Genomic DNA, 18,940 nt, shown 5'->3' on the forward strand with positions numbered 1-18,940 from the left:
TATTTGCGTCAGCCTCCTCCAGGTCCGTTCTCCTCACATGCTGGCACGTGAACACAAGAAGGACAGTCCCCAGTGTCCTTGGCACTAGAAGTGCCAGCTGTGGCCAAGCCAGCTGTAGTCAAATGAGCAAGTCCGGTTACCAAGGACCACCGAGGCAGGGCTTTCTAGGCCCATCCCCCACTACGCCTTGCCTGCAGATTATCTCTGGATACATGTCCAGCGTCTGGGGGGACACTTCTGAATGCCTGGACCCAGGCTAAGCTCCCACAGGCACAGGGTGATCAGTGGGTCAGGGAGGGCCGAAGTCCCCAGTTCAGGTAGTGGTGGAAACTTCTATCTCTCCAGCAGTGCTCCAGGGGGCATGGTGGTGGTGGTGGTGGTGGGGTTGTTCCCTCCTTCTGTTCCCAGGTCTCCTCCAAACTCAGCAGACCCTTCAAAAGCATCTGGGCCCCTCCATCCTGGCCTCACCCTCTCACCTGGACTAGCCACTGGTCTCAGGGGTCTCCAGTTTCCCACCTCGATCTGTTCTTCACAGTGCCACTGGTGAGATCTTTCTAGAACACAATCCTGAGAACCTTCAGAAGCTCAGCCTACCACACAGAGAGGCCTTTCAGGCTGGCATCAGCCCAGCTTCCCAACTTTACACCAAACTACTCACTGTTTTCACCTGATTCCAAGAGTTAGAATAAAGGGGCATGTGCTGGCGTGTAGTTGGACATGTAGACTTCCTCTCGCACACCCCTTCTGGCTCTGGGCTCTCTGCCAACTCCAGCATCTCCCCAAGCCTTGTACAATGGTTAGATGTATAGACTCCAGAGATAAAGGGGCCTGGACCTGAGCCCTGCCTCTCCCCACCCAGCTGCGTGTTCTTTGGGCAAATAATTCAACCTCTGTGACCCTCAGTATGTCCATCTATAAAATGGACATAGTAATTCCTGCCTGGTGGTGTTAGTGTGAGGATTCTATGAGATGGTGCGCACAAAAAACTCAGCCCGGTGCCTGGGATGTGGGAAAGGCTCTGAAGATGCTACCTTTTCTACAAGGCGCTGCATCTGGGGCTGAGCAGCTTACCCATGGACGTGACCACAGGCCCCGCCTAGTCCAACCTCCATACCCTGAGATTGGAAATGATGTTCCCAAGGTCTTGCAGTGCATTGGTGTCAGAGAAGGGTTAGCTGCCTTCTTTGTTTGTAGAGAGGGCACTTGGGAAGGGGTTGGGGTTCGTTGCCTCCATGAGAGTTTGTGACACAGAAAATTCTAGAAGGGTGCTATCCCCTGGTCAGGAGAACCAAGATAGACTAAAAGCAGTAACACCTGGCATGTATTGGTGGCGGACAATCCCCAGATCCTTTCTGGCGGGGCCTGCCGCTCCCTCAGGCAAAGGGAGAGCCATCCTTTCCTGGCAGGGGATGCCCCGCTTGGAGGGGATCCTCGGAACCCCTCATCCGCCCTAGCCCCAGCCCCAGCCTCACCATGTCTGCCATCCCAGAGGGACACTGTGGCGCCCAGCACAGCACTCACCAGCCATCTCGCCTCTGGTCCCCTCCAGCCAGCCTGGTGGGCACCTCAACCAGGAGGGGACATCCTGGCGCGGACACTCAGTTCCCACATTCCCAGGCCCAGGACCATTTCAGCAGGTGGCTGAAGGAGCTCTCCCGGCAGCCCTGCCCCCTCACCCCTCCCTGGGAAGCCCACTGATCCCAGCCCTGCTCTCCAACGATCCTCTCACACCCCTGAGAGACTGGGTCACTCGGTCCTCCTCCCACAGAGAAAGAGCAACGCCCTCCCCTCCACCCTTCTCCCCTTCTGGGCTTGGATGCCCTCTGTGAGACCACAGCCAGCTCGCACATCCCTTCCCCTGCCGTCTGGCGGACCCTCTCCCCTTCTGCCATCCCACCCCATGGCACCCGCGCTCCTCCTCCCACTTCGCTGCCCTCCCCCCCAGCCTCCAAGGGGTGCTGTGGTGAATCAGGGGCCCATGCCAGGGCCTCTTGGCATTCCTAGCCCGGCCTGCTAAATATACATCCTGAGTCCGGGAAGGAAACACCACAGACCAGTTAACTCTTTCACTTCCAGCAGCCGCTAGAGGGCGGCCACGGAAGGGTGCTGGCAGGCCGGGGGTGGGGTGGGCTCCCAAGGATCTTCTGCCCAAGCTGAACAGGAAGGCAGGAGGGCAAGCCAGCCCCTCACAGCAGGCCGGAGGGATGGGGTCTTGGGGTCAGGGCTCCGGGGTCGCGGATGGGGGGGACCTGTGGGAAGGAAACCAGCTGTGCTCGCACGCCCACCCCCGGCCCCTTCAACACTCCTACGCAGGAGGAAGGCAGATGGGGCCCCCTTGCTCAAATCTCATGGTGGCCTGGGGTGAAGTCAGGCCCTCACCCACTCAGCTCTCCTTTTACAGAGAAGGGGAGGGAGTGTGGGGCAGGTGGCCCACTTTCTTCTGGGCAGGGGGTGTGAGGGGCCCCCTTTCCAGGCTGCTTGGACAGAGGAGTGAAGGCCTGAGATAGGAGGTGGTGGGCGTCTTGCGCCTGGCTGGCCCGGGATCAGCCTCCACCTTCCCTCCTTCCCTCTGTGGTGGGCGAGCCCCCCAGCACGGCAGCCCCAGCCTAGGCCTGCCACCCATGCTCCCCGAGGCCTGCCAGACTGTCCTAGCTAGGAACGGGGGTCAGCAGCTGGTGAGGTCAGTGGGGCTGGCAGGGCTGGGGTGGAGACTAAGGGGCGGGGGTGGGCCAAAGACTCTCCCTCCAGCTCTGTGACCAGAAGGTGGAACTCGGCCCATTCCAGGGAAGGTTTCAGGCAGGGATGGAACCACCCTGGGTCCCACCTCTGCTCAGGACTCACTGTGGGGTTTGGCAGTCTCTCTCCTTCCTCACCTCCCCGGCCCTTTTCCCTCCATCCTTGTCACGTGGGGCCGCTGCCAAGGCTCAGACTTTCTTGGATGCCCAAGTGGCTGCTGTGGCTGGGACTTACTGGCCAAGTAGGTGGGGCCAAGTGGTGATGGACTAGGGTGGGGTGAGTGGGACCCCAGAGGCACTGATCGAGGGGCAGCCTCCCCACCATGGGGAAGGCAGTGCCACTGACCGGGATACCAGCGGGAGGGGCTGGCTGGACCCTGCCATGGGTGGAGGGAGGAGGCCAATGAAAGGGCCCTTTACACAGTGCCACGCACAGGAAACCATTCCAACCACCAGAACGAGCTGGGAAAGCTGCAGTGACCTGGGGGCCCTCTGGGCTCACCAGCCCCAGCGTGGCAGCTGGCATGGCTTCAGGGTGGAGTGGAGTGACAGGGGGAACAGCAGATCCCTCCCACCCGGCCACTCCCCAAGCTGGCTGCAGGCCCCAGGGCAAGCACACTTTCTTTGCAATATCTTGGATCTTTCCACAAATCTGGCTTGAAGCCCGGCCGGTCGGTTTCCATCCAGCCAGTCCTGCAGCGCCCCCTGCTGTCTGAGCCCATAGCGACAGACAAAAGGAGTGGGTGGGCCCCGAGACCCTCTCAAGGTCTCAAGCTTCACCTTTGGCAAAGGAGCTGGGCATGGGGAAAGACAAGATCCCCAAGATGACGTGTGAAAAACCGTCCAATCATCCCTGCCACAACATCTGTCATCTGGCTGGCCAAAGGGCTCAGTGTTTAATTCAGTAAGTCCTGCTTGGGGTAGGGGCCTGGGGGACCCTCTCCAGCCTCGTTGCTGAGAATAGCAGGTTCTCTTAGAAGCCTCTCCCCTTGTCCCCATCTTGCCTGCTGCCACTCCCCACCTTGACAGGAAAGGGACAGCCATGGGCCCCTTTAACCCAACCTGTGTGCCCCTTTTTTTGAACAAAAAGAAAAAGGGGAAAGAGTGAGCGGTAGAGCCCCTCAAGGGGAAAGCTGGAGGGAGCTGGAAGCAAACCACCTAAGCTGCACCAGGGCCGGGGGTCTGAGCACGTGGGAGAATGCACGCGGGCGACGCTGGACGTCCAGGCAAGTCTCTGAGCCCCAGCCAGATGGAGACGCTCTGGGGGTGGTGGACGCGACAGAGGGGGACCCTGGAAGCCTGGCCAACAGCACATTTGCTCTCCTGCCCGAGCACAAGGGAGAAGGGGGCCAGCATCCCAATCAGGAGTTGGAACATAAGGAAAACTTTCTGAGCTAAAAGGTCCACTTGATGTGGAGTTGAGACCGGCTGGAGCGGACTCTGCAGATGGGCTGGTAGAGGAGAGATGGGTGAGCCACGCCATGGCCACCCCAGTCTTGTCCTCCTTCGGGACGTCATTGAGAGCTAATATTAAAAAACGCACTAAGGCAGCGGCAAGAGCAGCTTTAATGATGGCCTACATGTCCGTGATCTGGATATCCAAGTGAAGAGCTCCGGGTTTTGTTAAAGGTTACAAAGACATTTAAACGGAATGTTGCTCAACCCATCTTATCAGGAAACTATGATCGTGCTTTTCAAATCTGGTAAGTCGGGGACCAAAAAGTTGTAAATGGCACAAAGCACCTCTGAAGCCTCCCATCCCCCAGTCTGTTGCCCTCCCCACCCCCCGCCCCCCGCGCTCAGTGCACCTGCAAGGCGCTGGGAGGACCGGGAACCAGCCGCTCTGCTCTCCACCATCGGAGGGCCGTGCGTGCTCAGCGTGTCACTTCTCTGGGCTCCCATTTCCTCCGTCGGAAAAATGGTGACAATACTCGGGACCCAGGGTTGTTTGGAAAAACGTGTCGCCCCAGTCTGTGGGTCCACGTGAGGTCCCATTCACGTTAACACCCTGGTTCTGGTGGCTTCATGCCCCCACCTGTGCCAAACCCTCCGTGTCCCCACAGAGCCCCCCACCCGCTTCTGGAAGCGTCTGGTTTTGTCCGTGATCAGAAGCCGCTGAATGAATGGGTCTTATCCCATTGGCCAACTGGCCCATCGAGAGGGTCCGGTCACTGGTCTCACCCTGGCTGCAGTCCAGCCTTCCATGACAATGCTCTTTTCTGGTCCTGGAGGGCTCTCAGAGGTTTCTTCTGGAGGGGTGTAAGGTTGCCCCTCCGCGGTGTTCCACTGGGTTCTGCATCAGAAAGGCTCCTTTCTTCCCCATACCTCCCTCTGTAGGCGGACCAGGCCTCTCCGCTGGCCTGGGAAGCATTGTTCTAGCCTCTAGAGCCTGCTCTTCCCCAAGACCCCTGGCCTTGCACGCCCCCCTCCTTGGGGGACCCTCCATGTCCAGAACACACTCAGGGTCAGCCTGGACCCTGCGCTGCCAGCAGTGGTGGTGCTGGGGGTCCCCCTTCCTCTCTCTGAGCTCGAGACCCGATGTGTCCCAGAATTCAGAGCTCTTCAGAACAGAGAAGGGTCACGTGTGGCCTGTCCCATGCGTGAGGTCTCGGTTCCAGCCGCCACAATCGCAGACAGTCTGCAGGTAACCACTGTGTCCACGCCCCCTCATCCTGCTTCAGGTCAGGTCAGGTTTGGCCACTAAATGTGACCGTGGCAAACTTGGGACAAATATTTTGGTTCTCAGAGCTCTTAAGAACTATGGATAAAGTTTAGAATTATGGATAAAGGACGGAAGGCCTACCTTTTCCCCTTTTGCGTACGGCTGAAAGTCCCCTCCCGGATGCCCCTGTTCTGGGGAGAAGGGGAAAGCCGAGTATTTATTTTGCACTGACAGTGTGTGTGCCCTGTGCATTTCTGGCTCTTTCTGCTGGGCCATGCCACTAAGGGGTTGGGTGATGCTGGGCCCTGGCCTGGACCGCCCATTGAGGGGGAAAGGTCAGCTCCGCTGGACTGACTGGGAAGCAGAAAGCAGCCGCTAATGTGTTTACCCAAAGCCCAGAGCAGGTGGGAGGTCCATCTGCTAATCTCTCCCAGCTGCCTCTCCCGACTGGCACCATGGCAGAGAGAAGAGAGGGGCCCAGGAGAGGCTGGGAGGGGCCCGAGGCACCTGATCTGCTGGGCCTTCCTCCCCCGGGGTGGAGAAAGAGGCCCTCCTCCAAGTGGAGCAGGCTGAGTGTTCCCTTCCCGTCCCTCCTCCTTGGGGCTGAGAGGCACTTCCTGTCTCATCAGGCAGCAACAATGAAAACACAAGGGCCCTTCTGGGGCCCTGAACCTATTCTGGCTCCAGGGCAGGGAGTTAAGTGGAATGGAAGCAGGATGATTGAGACTCAAGGGTTGGTGTCACCCCAGAGCTGGGACATCAAATCTGCTTTCAGATCACCCCTTTTCCCAAGCAGCCATCCTCCCCTTACTCAGCAAAAGCATTGGATTCTCCCAGCCTCGAATATACAGGGGATCCTACCCATGGTTTCCTTCCATCCTGGCCTTACCACTGGAAGCCAGAGAAGTGATGACTTGGGGAGTGAGAGGTAGGCTCTGGAGGGCTGGGGTGGGGTGGGGGCTGGAAACGATTCCTATCCATCCGCCTGTCCATCCATCCACCTGCCTGTCCATCCATCCATCCGCCTGTCCATTCATCCATCCGCCCGTCCATCCATCCACCTGTCCATCTTGCCTTTCATTCATTCATCCAGCCCCCGTTGATCTGGCCTTCGTAACATGCCCCTCATGAAATGTCCCTCATGAAGGAAAGTCCAGAGCAGCTGACACTCTTAGCCTATGCCTAGAAGAGCCCTCTCCTTGTGCCAGGAAGTGGAAATTGTTGGTACAGCTAATTTGAGAGTTGGATAAATTGGACACCCCTGCACCTGGGGAGCCGCCCCCACAGGAAGGAGCCTTCCCTGCCCCGCCCTCAGGTGGCAAAGTAGGGTGTTGATAAAGTTTTTCGAGGACACCACAAGGGCAGCAGTAGCTCTGGCCCTGCTGGGCCCTGCCTCTATGGTCCTGCCCCTTTGGGAAGTCCTGGGGGCTTTAAGGCAAGGCCCACCATCAGGCCCTCCGGCCGTGACCCCAGCGTGCAGGGCAGGTGGGCGTCATGGAACACCTCTCGGACGGTGGCCCGGAAAGTCTTGCTGACAAAGCAGTAGAGGCCAAAGTTGACCGCGGTATTGAGCATGGCCGCCATGTTGGCCACGTCCAAGGCCAGGTGGACCCTCCAGTCCCGGTGGACAGGGGCCACATACAGGTGGTAGAGCATGACGAAGATCCGGGGAGCCCAAAGGAGGGCGAAGAGTGTGGTGACGCCCAGGAGGATGGCTGTGCTCTTGCCCACCCGGGGCCGCTGCCCACTCGGGCTCCGCCTCCGCAGCCGGCAGATGATGGCCGAGTTGGTGATCAGAAAGATGCCACAAGGGATAAAATAGACCGTGAGGCAGTGAGCCCACTTGAGGACCTCATCCAGCATGCTGGGGGGGTCCGCGTCCCTCCACACGTCCAGCCACCAGTAGAAGGGGATGCCGGTCAGCACAGAGACACTGAGGACAGTGGTGATGGACCGGCGCGTCCGGCCTGGGGACGAGGTGGCCCGGTGCTGCAGGGGGTGGCACAGGGCGCTGTAGCGGTCCACGGTGAGCAGGACAGCAATCCAGACTGAGGCATGATTGGCGGCAAACTCCAGGATGTTAGCAGAGCGCACCACAGCCTGGGGCACCTGCCGGGCCAGCACCGCCCCCTGCAGGAGGAAACCCACGAACACGATGACCACCTGGGTGACGATATCTGAGGCTGTGAGTGCCAGAAGGTAATAGTAGGAGGGCTTCCTGGTCCTGGTGGCCAGCCGGGCCAAGGCCACTGTGGTCAGGAGGTTGACTGGTGGCGACAGAGGTCACAGAGGGCAGAGGGCAGAGGGGTTAGAAGGGCTGCTTAGACTATGTTTCCAAGGGTTTATCCTCGTCCCTCTCCTCTCCCTGGCTTCTCTTTTCCTCTTCCTAGACCCTTAAAGCTCATTTTATCAGGGATGCTAACCAGGTCAGCCATGCCCTGTCCATCTATCCACTTTTGTCTTCACTTGGGGGCAAGGAGGGTAATTCCCCAAGGCTGAGACCATCTGTCCTTTCCCGACTCCACTTCCCGACCTGTCCCCTAGCTCTGCTGCTCTCGGAAGCAGTAGACCATAGGGGAAGAGTTCAACCAAGCTGAGGGCAGTCCTACATGAACTTAGCCTAGCACAGTGCCCACTGCAGGGGGCGGGGAGGTGGCACGGAGAGGGCTGTCCCTCCTGGTGACACCTTGGCTTTAGCCATGAGCACCCCAAATCCTGGCCCCTCACTTTTACTCCCCACTAGGCTTTGTTCCCCAATGACCCAGATCGCTCTGTAAAGTCAAAAGGTGTCCTGGAGTCTAAGGTTCTGGGTCCCAGGGTTCAGCACAGAGGATGGACACCCATTGAAGGTGGACCCCCATTTCTGCCCACCCCCAATGCTTCCCACTCACCAGGCAGCCCCAGGCCCAGCAGGGTGCTGTAGTAGATGACAGGGATGACACCAGCCACACAAGGGGACTGATCCGGGATTTCTGGCCAATGGCCTTCCAGTTCCTGGCTTGGCCCACTGCCATTGGCTGTGGGCAGCGGGGTCGCTCGTGGTGGGCCAGCTAGGGAGAGTGGAAGGGTCGGGTTAGAGCGGAAGGGTCGGGTTAGAGCATTAGGTCTCTCTCCGGCCTGCCCCTACCCCCGAGATCTTTATTCCCCCCATTCTCTGCATGTCCCCTGGTCAGGCCCAGCAAACAGCCATCCCTATGGCCAGGTCCAGCCCACCCCGTCCCTCAGGGACCTGACTCCCCCATTAAAGGGAAGAAGTCCTCCGTGGCATTTTTTGCTGCCACAGCACTATTTCTCCATTGTGTTTCTCGAGGCACATCTTCTGCCTGGAATTCAGGGCCCTGAAACAGGCCGGATGGCACAGTCAGGGAGGCAGGGGGCCTCCGTCTGAGCTGGGGTCCAGAGTGGGGCTTGGGCAGCCATGTTTTTAGTGAGCAGCCTGGGTGATTCTCACCCACGGTGACTCACAGCAGCCACTCGGCTCTACTCAGCAGCCGTCCCCTCTCGAAGGAGTGACATTACTGGGTTTCCTGCCCTTCTTCCCTAAAGAGCAGCCCTCTCTGTCGGCGAGCACTACTGGAGCTGGGATGGCCCTGGTGTTCAGAAGGGGAAACTGAGTCTAGAGGAGTCAGGTGACCACATAGTCTGGTCCTTGCTCCATTCGGCCTACACTTTAGGTCTTTAGGTTTCATAGTCCAGGTTTAGATTTGTGCTGAAGGCCCCCCTCCACCGCCCCAGTCATCCCTGCCCTCCCCCGATGTTGTACCCCCTCCCCGCCCCAGCTGAACCTAGTTTCCCCGCCCACCACTCATTAGTGATCCGTTTCAAGCTTCTTGATCCCCCACCTGTTCCTCACCTGCCTGCCACTGTCCTCTCCCCTCCCACCTCATTCTGGATACTTCACCTGCCTCCTGCCCCTCAAGCGTCATGCTCCTGGGTCCTGAGTCCTAGGTCACCTCGCGGCTTTTCCGGGGGGGTCCCCGCAGCTCCCTCCCAGCATCACCAGCTCTCCAAGGGGTGGTTTGCCCTACGATTCTTCCCGCAGCACTGAGACTGGGCTGGTCAGTGCAGAGAGGTGGGGTGGTGGGAGGAGGGAGGAGGAGGAAGGAAAGGGTGGGGCCAAGGCTCAGGGGAGTGAGCCTCCACCGTGGATTGGGCCTGGAGCAAAGCAGGATCCCAGAGGGTGCACAGGCAGGGGTCAGGCTGAGAGGGAGGCCTTGAGGAAGGGGCTGGACTGGGGCTGTGGAGAGGCCGCCTCATGTTCCAGGGCACTCTGGGGACTAGCCTGGGTTCAGCCACGGCATTGACATCCTGAGGGTGAGGACTTCCGGACAAGGCAGAAGGATCCCATCTGTGGCATCAAAGAGAGGAGGGCATGGGGGCAGGGGGACCAGTGCAGAGCAGGGGTGAGGCCGCCATGGGCAGGGCTCAGATCTGGAGAGAGGCCCCATAGGCTAGGTCTGAAGGAGTCAGCTCTGTAGCCACAGCAGGCAGTGGAACGAGGAGGAGGCTCTCTGGGGCCTTTGGGCCTGGAAGGGTGGCTTGAAGCCATTGCAGTGGTGGCAGCCACCTCTGGGAGAAGCCTGGCCAGGCTACCAGCAGCTCTGGGAGTCTAAGACCCAGTGGCCCCCACGAGCGGTTGTTTTCTTAGCCTTGGTGGAATGGACCATCCCCCCAGGAATATTAGTCACCGGCAAGTAAACAGCAGCAGGTGCAGGGAGCGCTCTGGAGAGCCTGGAATCTGTGCCCACTCGCTTCCCCCACTCCCTCGGGGAGGTGACCCGTGCAGCCCACAGTGGGCACCCGGGACAAATGTGTGGCCTGACTCCGGAGGACATCTGAGGTCCAGTCTGGAATCACTTCCCGTGCCCATCTCCGGGAATGTAGTAGGCTGGCCTCTGGGCTCGCTCAGATAGAGCCCACCTCTGGGGCTGGGGCTACCTGGAGCCTCACCTGCGCCCCCCTCTTCACACCCACCCTGGGCTAGCACAGAGGACTTGCTGCCCCCTGGTGGCCATGTTCTGACACTGCAGGCCCCCAGAGAGCACCGACTTTGGCTAAGTCCTCAGTCAGGGTGGCGGGCGGGGCAAGCCCAGAACAGCTACGACCCACTCTGATCCCCAGGCCCTGTCCGGGACCCCAGCCCCAGAGAATGCAAGAAGCACAAATAATTCCCTGGGCCACCACCTCGAGGCCATGGGTCGAGGAGGAGCCTCTTACAGTCAAGTTGAAAAGACCAAGGGTGTATGTGGAGCTCTGGCAACATTTCCTGAGCACTTACTCTAGCTCCTACACTTGTCATCCCCCAAGCTAACTCTGGTGACCTCTATTTCACACAAGAGGGGATGGAGGCTCAGAGAAGTTCAGCAACTAGGCTTAGGGGCCTCCGAGCCACCAAGTGGCGATGGGAAGTGAACTCAGGTGTGTTCCCCACCCCCGTCTGGAGCGGTTCACTTGTCCCCGCCTCCTGCAACCTTCCCTGGGAGAACTGGTGTGCAGGCAGGAAGAGGCCATTGGGAGCTCGGGCTTTAGAGAAGAAGAGGATGTGGGTCAGACAGAGCACTCAGGGAGAAGCATTGCTGTCGGTGGTGGGGGGGTGATGGGGAATATCACGGTAGAGGGTGTTGGGGAGGAGAGTAAATCTGCCACTATAACGACACACACCGGAAGCTTCCGGTGGCCTGTGACTTACTTCAGGGAATTTATTAGGGATAGATTCCTTCTGGTTTATTATTAGTGTGCCCCGCTGAGTACACAGGCCAGGAACCTAAGCTCAGGATCCCCTGTTCCCCAATCTAAGTGTCTGAGGGCACTTCCCTAGCTCAGGAAGGGAGATGTTACAGGTCTAAGGCAGTCCACACTCTAGGTAGGGCAGGTCTGGGGCCCACCGCTCTGGGGCGCGTACTACCCTCCATCCAGCGTCTCATCATCCATTCTTGTAGATACAGAAAACTTTCATCTTGTCCCAAGTTTGCCAGAATTTTCAGTGGCTTTTACAGTACTAGAGATTCCTTGCCCACTGGGGATCATATCTGTCTGAAATAGCTTCCCATGTAGGAACCCAGTGTAGAGTCACAGGAAGAAAAGTCAAGCAGAAAAGTGGCATTTGAATCCCGGCTGCCGTGAGATCTCAGACAAGTCACTTAGGTTATAAACACTCTTTGTCTCAGGCAGGAAGCAGCACTCCTTTCTGGGAACTGTTGTAGCTTGGGAGCTCATCAGACTTGCTCTCAAGGAATAATGGAGCTTCCAGGTCCACAGGGCAAAGTCAAACAGAGTTCTCAGATCTTCTGTCTCTATGGCTGTGCGGGGCAAATTCCCTCCTTTCTCTCTCCTGCTCCAAGATTCTCACACATGACCCACACGCACACACATGCGCGCGCGCACACACAAGCACGCAGGCACACAAGCACGCAGGCACACACTCCAACGACTCTCAGACTAAGACACCAAGAATGTGGGATGCCTGGGTGGCTCAGTCAGTCAAGCTGCTGCCTTTGGCTCAGGTCATGATCCCAGGATCCTGGGATCAAGTCCTGCATTAGGCTCTTTGCTCAGTGGGGAGCCTGATTCTCTCTCTGCCTCTGCTGGCCACTTTGCCTGCTTGTGCTCTCTCTCTCTCTCTGACAAATAAAAAAATAAATAAAATCTTGAAAGAAAAAAAAAAAGGAAACCAAGAACAGAGAATGCCTATTTCTGGAAAGTCAGTTTCTAAACTGTTAGAGGAGGTTCAGGAACAACAAAGTTCACAATCGTAGGAGGTGGGGCCCCTCAGAGATTGGGGGGGTCAGAGGTGACCCTTCTGAGTCTTCTTGGTAATCTGGGGGCTCCTGATCCCTGCACCCTAGGAGTGGCATCCATCTAAATCCGGAGGTAAATCTTAGCTTATGCGCACATGACAATCACCCAGTGTGCTTAGAAAATACAGGTGTCCCCGCCTCTAAGTAGAGAAGAGTTCATGGGAGAGTCCAACACAGGTGGACTACACCTTCTGGAAAGGCAGATGCAGCCCCAAGGAGGCTGGAGTCAAGAAGAGTTTACCGAAAGCTGGCTTCCTGGGTAGTGGGTTCTTTTACCAACGTCTCCTTATCATCAGATAATGCTCCTCCCAAAAAACACTGCACTTGGGAACAGGGGAGCTCTTGGGTGCCCGGAGCCCCATCACACTGAGGCTATGTCTTGCTGGGCTGGGCTGGGGAGGTGGTACACTCCATGGGAAGGGCAGGCAGGCAGCCAAGGGATGGTGGATCTGGACGAGGGGAGCCAGGCGTGAAGGTCAGGGCAGCCGGGAGGGGTTTCCGCTGGGCTGGAGAATTCCATCTCTGCCAACCCGGATGAGGCAGGTGCCAGACCCAGTTCTTGCTCTCTCTGCAGCTCTGGAGAGGGGGTGGAGCTGTCGGTGTCTCTGTGTCAGCGGGGAGCAGAAATCAATGCATGGAGCTGGTGTCTGGGACACAGAGAGCGTGGGAGGGCAGGCTCCATCCCGTCAAGGACCCCCCCCTCCCTGCCTCCGGGGAAACTGAGCTGGATCTCTCCATCCATTGGTCCATCCATCCAGCTTAAAGGAGTCAGTCCCAGGAAGACCTGGGCGAGGCCCCACTTGCTCCCCCAAAAGGTGAGGCCTCAACAGAGCACACGGACCCACCCACTCCTCTAGACCCCTGCCCTCCTCTCTCTATTCCTTTGGATTTAGAAGAGCACTCCTCTGCACGGACCTAACCAAGACAGTGACCTAGCTATCTGCCTCGATTTCTCCTACAGTTGGGGTGGGATGCCAGCTCTGCTATGCGTCTCCCTGAGACTCTGGGAAGGGAAACATTACATCTGGAAGTTAGAAGCTGGTAAAAGAAGCCTTCTGAGAGGTATGCCTAGAGACTGAGGCCCTCAGAAAAGCGAGTTGAAGAAAGTGACAGGGAAGCCAGGTGCCCACCTCAGCCTCTTTAGTCCCCGAGCCCAGATTTGTGCCACTTGGGCAGGGGGGTGGGCTGTCTGCTGAGGGCCGGCCTCTTGCAAGGGGGCCAGCCCTGCTCTGGGCAGAGGGCCTCACATGCAAAGGGGCGCGGCGCAGTGGATCCCTGCTCTGGGCTCAGCCCTGCCATCTTGGTTCACCTTGATCCTGAGGGATGATGGTCACAGTCCCCAGGGGACCTCTCTAAAGGCCCATCACCCTCCCGAGCAGGCCAGGAACAGGCTTTGACAAGGAACACAAAAGTGACGCGGTGATCCCATGAGCCCCTATTCAAGACCCTCGCCCTGCTCTCTGCGGAGCTAACCCAGCCCAAAAATGCAAGAAGGGGAGGGATGGGGGCCTGAGCCGCTGCTTCCCTCTCCTCTTCCAGGCCCTTCCTCTGCAGCCTGCTGGCCGTGGCACTTTAGCCAAGATGCTGACAAGAGAACTTTGTGCCAGGACGAGACCGCGCCTGGGGGTTGGGGAGGGGACTGGGGACCCTCCAGGCTAGCAGCTGCCAGAGGTGCTAGAGCCCCCGGCCGGCCCTGTGGAGAGCCTAAAGCCTCCCAGGAGAGAAATGACTTGCTCTGCTGGGTGGTGGAAGACGTGGGGGAGGGTGCCGGATCTGTCCCCCTCGGGGGCCCGTGGCAGCACAATAGCCCCAGGCTGCCACTCTCTGGCTTAAGTGGTTGCCTGGGCAACAGCTGGGGCCAGTTTCCACCAATCCTCAGCAGAGACTGGGTGGGGGGAGGGAAGCTGGTCGGGAAGGGGGGTACCATCCCCTTGTGCTGAACCCTATATAAGGAGGAGGGATGTGAGCACCCGTGGTCTGGGCTTCACTGTCTTTCCAGGGAGCTCAGGGGCGGGGCACAAAGATGCTTCGCCTGGGCTCTGCCAAGCCTGGGTCCTGGGCCAGCTTCTGGGCCATCCTGACCTTGGTGGGTCTGGCCACTCGAGCAGGTGAGTGGGCAGTGGGTGGTGGGGGGTGGTGGGGAGGGCCGGGAAGAGAGGCAGGTCCCTTAGGCCCTAGCTGCACCAGGCCGGGAGGGGGCGGTGCCCAGCTCCACGCCTGCCTCAGAGGGAAGAAGGGCTGGGAGGCAGGCCTGGCTCTTGCAGACAAGAAGACCTTTCTAGCGTCCATTGTCCCGGGCAGCGGACAGCGGGGCCCAGGCGGCCAGGAGGAATGCGGTCAAGTGACAGCTGGGGGAGGCAGAGCTGGGAAATTAGCGGCCCACCCACCTCCGACCTTCCCCATCTCCCTCCGTCTCCCTGTCTCTTACACATGGATGCTGGGCTCTTCCACATGGGCGTGTGTGCGTGCACGCGCGTGTGTGTTGGGACAGGTGCTCACGGCTGCTGTCAGACACCCACCTTATCTCCCTCTGAGGTTCCTCACACTGTTCTCTGTTTGGGGAAGCTGCTGGCAGCCTTTTCTGTCCCCGAGTTTTCTGTAACGGAGCACATGTCCCCATCTGACCCTCACGGCGTCCCTAGAAACACAACAGAAGGGCCCAGTCTCGACACACAGGTGCCCTGGGAGGCCCCTTCCAGCACCAGCTCACCCTCGGTGTTTTCTCTGGTCCCCTGCCCGCCCCCTGCTGCCAGTGGACTTCAGTCTCAGAGGTCAGGACCCAGGAGGGCAGCTGGGCCTGGAAGAAGCTTCCCCTCCTGCCTGCAGCCTCCTTTCCCCCTCTGCCTCGCCCCCACCCTCACTCAGTGCTCTGCGCCCCCCCCCAGCCTTCTCAATGCCTCAGCACCTCCAACCCATCCTTTTCAAGGGCCTGTACAGGGCTGGCTCCTGTCCTCTGGCTGGCTCTTTCCTGTCACTTTCTCAGGGAGCCATCCCTGATTTCTGTCCCTCAAGTAGCCCTGTCCTATCACATCCCTTATTCATCATGATCCCAAACTAGGGTGCTTATCTGTGCACTTGATGCCCATCAAAGGAGCTGGTGGGTGCTGTTCTCGGGAGGTGAGAGGAACGGGGGCCACAGCCCTCGCCTGGTGCCGCGGCATCATGGACACCAGTTCTGGGCATTCTGTCCCACACTGCTTCACGATCTCTTCTCGCCAGGAAGCTACTCCCCTTACAAGAGCATCCTCTCGGGGGGCTGCTCAGGGTCAGGCTGACAAGCTTCCCCACCTGGGAAGAGCTTGTGCACACATGCACACCTCCGCGTGCCCCACGGGCACAGACAGGCAGGCACGCGGCCTCCCCGGGCCTGCGCCCGAGTACGCGCATCTCCTGCTGGTCCCTCCGCACCCCTGGCTGGCACCCCCAACCCAGGGCCCTCCTCAGCCGGGCCATATCCCTTCCTGCTGCAGCTCAGAGAGCCGACGTGGGCGGCGAGTCCACGGGCACCTCCATCAACCACTCCCAGACGCTCCTCCAGCGCCTGCAGGAGCTGCTACGGCAGGGCAACGCCAGCGACGTGGTCCTGCGGGTGCAGGCGGCGGGCACCGATGAGGTCCGGGTCTTCCACACGCACCGCCTGCTGCTGGGCCTGCACAGCGAGCTGTTCCGGGAGCTGCTGAGCAACCAGAGTGAGCTGGTGCTCCAGGAGCCCCGGGACTGTGCCGCCGTCTTCGACAAGTTCATCAGGTGGGCAGGAGTGCGGGGGAGCCTTCCTGCCTTTCTGAGACCCTGGCTTCTCCGCTCACATCATGTCCATCCCCCCGACCTCATCAGGATGACGGACCCACGACCTTATAACCATCCCTCCTCCCGCTGCCTTCTCCTGAGACGCAGCGGGACTCCCTGCCCTCGCCTGCGAGCCCTGGGGCCTTTGATGCTCTCAGATCTGTTTCCAAATCTGGGCTTAAGCGCTTTTCAAAAATGCAGATTCCCGGACCCCGTTCTGCATCATTGGCATCAGGTCTGGGGTTGGGCCCTGCAGTGATTTGGTTTTTTAATTAGTTAATGATTAATTTTTTATTTTAATGCCTCCATGTGGCTTTCGTGTCTGGCCAGGATTCTGAACCTCAGGGCCGGGTGGGGGTAAAGCAGCTCTGTCTCTCTCATCCCCTGCTCCCAGCCGGTGGGCTGCACAAGGGGCGCCATTCACACTATCGTCAGAGAAAGGAGCCCTGTTTTGATGGTTTATTCATTTACTAAATATTTTTATGTATTTATTTGAGAGAGAGGGAGCAGAGCAGGAGGGAGGGGCAGAGAGAGAAGCAGGATCCCCGCTGAGCAGGGAGCCGGACATGGGCTCCATCCCCAGACCCTGGGGTTGTGACCTGAGCCCCGGGCAGACGCTTAACTAGCTGAGCCACCCAGGTGCCCGTGTTTTAATGGTATAGACGAGATGGCTTCAGAATTCCAGGCTGTAGGATGAGGGTTAACACAGAAGAGCACGGGGTCTTCTCCCCACTAGTCAGATCTATGCAAGTAGCCTTCCCTCAACCCCACGGGGTGCCTCTGCTGACATCAGATGGTTAGAATTTAGTCACATGGCCATGCCCACTCTAAGAGAGGCTGAGAACCATCTCTTATTGCCAGAGGCAAATAGTGGGGCTAAAATGCTGGGGCAAGGGGAGACGTGGGTGTTGGTGCTGCTATGGGCCGCTCTTGGCACACCCCCAGGGAGCGTGTGCCTGTGGGGGCCTGGCAGGAAGCGTGAGTGCAGGGATGGGAGCAGATGGGGACGGGCAGTGAGTGAGCAAAACCCACAACGGACAAGATCCAGTGAGAAAGATGAGCTGGAGAAGAGGAGGACGTGGAGGGAATTACCCTGTGTCGATGGCCTGCTTCATGGCGAGATCAGTTCATCCTCCCCCACCTGTCACAGTGACCCTGTTACCCCCTTTCCCAGATGATTAGCATAAGCTTCGGTGAAGTTAAACAACTTGCCCACTTGCAAGTAGGGTACGGATCTGAGCCTGGGTTGTAAATCCCAGGAGGGCAGGAGCCTCCTTCATCTGGCAGCCCAAAGCTCCGATTCTAGTAGATGCTCAGTAACATGCTGTTTCCAGTGAGCACGAGAAACGGTCCCTGAGACGAAGACAGGAAGCCTCAGGGCCCACTGCTCCGCATGCATCCCCAACCATAGTGCTCTCCACCCAAGGCCTGGTCCCCTCTGGGTTGTGTGTGTGTGTGTGTTGGGGGGGGGGGCTGGCACAGCTGACCCCGCCCCATCTCTGCGCGCCCCTCCCGCAGGTACCTCTACTGCGGGGAGCTGACGGTGCTGCTGGCCCAGGCCATTCCCCTGCACAGGCTGGCCACCAAGTACGGCGTGGCCTCCCTGCAGCGCGGCGTGGCCGACTACATGCGCGCGCACCTGGCGGGCGGCGCGGGCCCAGCGGTGGGCTGGTACCACTACGCGGTGAGCACCGGGGATGAGGCCCTGCGCCAGAGCTGCCTGCAGTTCCTGGCCTGGAACCTGTCAGCGGTGGCGGCGAGCGCCGAGTGGGGCGCCGTGAGCCCCGAGCTCCTGGCGCAGCTCCTGCCGCGCTCGGACCTGGTGCTGCAGGACGAGCTGGAGCTGTTCCACGCGCTCGAGGCGTGGCTGGGCCGCACGCGGCCGTCCCCCGCCGTGGCCGAGCGCGCGCTGCGGGCCATCCGCTACCCCATGATCCCCCCGGCGCAGCTGTTCCAGCTGCAGGCGCGCTCAGCCGCCCTGGCGCGCCACGGCGAGGCGGTGGCCGACCTGCTGCTGCAGGCCTACCAGTTCCACGCCGCCTCGCCGCTGCACTTCGCCAAGTTCTTCGACGTCAACGGCAGTGCCTTCCTTCCCCGCAACTACCTCGCGCCCGCCTGGGGCGCCCCGTGGGTCATCAACAACCCGGCCCGCGACGACCGCAGCACCAGCTTCCAGACGCAGCTGGGCCCCAGCGGCCACGACGCGGGCCGCCGGGTCACGTGGAACGTGCTCTTCTCCCCGCGCTGGCTGCCCGTCAGCCTGCGGCCCGTCTACGCGGACACGGCGGGCACCGCGCTGCCCGCCGCGCGCCCTGAGGATGGACGGCCACGCCTGGTGGTCACGCCGGCCAGCAGCGGTGGCGACGCGGCGGGCGTGAGCTTCCAGAAGACGGTGCTGGTAGGGGCGCGGCAGCACGGCCGCCTGCTGGTCCGCCACGCCTACAGCTTCCACCAGAGCAGCGAGGAGGCGGGCGACTTCCTGGCGCAGGCGGACCTGCAGCGGCGCAACTCGGAGTACCTGGTGGAGAACGCCCTGCACCTGCACCTCATCGTCAAGCCCGTCTACCACACCCTCATCCGGACCCCCAAGTAGCCAAGCGCGGGCGGGCACCCCGCGGGAGTGGGAAACAGAGACCTGGCGTTGGTGCCTCCGCCCCGGGGTCTGGGGTGTGTGTGTGTGTGATGAATGGAGGTGCAACCCTGGACCCCCGCGGGTGGCCAGGTGCTGGTGGTCTTGGAGCTGGGGTGGAGGCCAGGGGAGGGGTGGTCGAGCAGGTGCCTGGTTTCAGGAGCTGGTTTCGCAGCTGTCTTGAAGGCAGCGCTCTTGGAATAAAGCGATGCTCAGAGAGCCGAGGGGATGATTGAACCACCCAGCTCCCAGGTTAAAACAGCCCCAGGAGGGTCCCACAGGTGTGGGGGTCCCTTATCTTTCATTAGCTTTTCCCGAGGATCCCCCACCC

At 59.7% G+C, this 18,940-nt stretch overlaps 2 protein-coding genes across 2 annotated transcripts; one reads left to right on the forward strand and one right to left on the reverse strand.

Annotated features, from left to right (window-relative positions):
• Nucleotides 1–6,584: 6,584 nt before the first annotated feature.
• On the reverse strand, nt 6,585–9,394 carry GPR142 (G protein-coupled receptor 142). The gene is given in 4 exon segments (XM_032870708.1): nt 6,585–7,664; nt 8,289–8,447; nt 9,299–9,368; nt 9,371–9,394. Coding segments are annotated over 4 exon segments (1,125 nt in total). The 3' UTR covers nt 6,585–6,792.
• A 4,770-nt stretch (nt 9,395–14,164) lies between these two features.
• Nucleotides 14,165–18,607, forward strand: BTBD17 (BTB domain containing 17). Its single transcript, XM_032870707.1, has 3 exons — nt 14,165–14,302; nt 15,665–15,941; nt 17,499–18,607. Exons 1-3 carry the CDS (start codon nt 14,218–14,220, stop codon nt 18,571–18,573), a joined length of 1,437 nt encoding a protein of 478 aa, XP_032726598.1. The 5' UTR covers nt 14,165–14,217; the 3' UTR covers nt 18,574–18,607.
• Nucleotides 18,608–18,940: the final 333 nt, after the last annotated feature.

The sequence above is a fragment of the Lontra canadensis genome, unplaced genomic scaffold, assembly GCF_010015895.1.
Source record: "Lontra canadensis isolate GAN:19392208 unplaced genomic scaffold, GSC_riverotter_1.0 scaffold41, whole genome shotgun sequence".
Lineage (NCBI taxonomy): Eukaryota > Metazoa > Chordata > Mammalia > Carnivora > Mustelidae > Lontra > Lontra canadensis.

What these genes read in the sequence shown, in the direction of transcription:
- BTBD17 (XM_032870707.1), top strand. Translation starts at nt 14,218, where the DNA reads ATGCTTCGCCTGGGCTCTGCCAAGCCTGGGTCCTGGGCCAGCTTCTGG. An exon ending in GGGTCTGGCCACTCGAGCAG is followed by an intron (nt 14,303 to 15,664) that starts GTGAGTGGGCAG and finishes TTCCTGCTGCAG; the next exon opens with CTCAGAGAGCCGACGTGGGC. An exon ending in GTCTTCGACAAGTTCATCAG is followed by an intron (nt 15,942 to 17,498) that starts GTGGGCAGGAGT and finishes CCCCTCCCGCAG; the next exon opens with GTACCTCTACTGCGGGGAGC.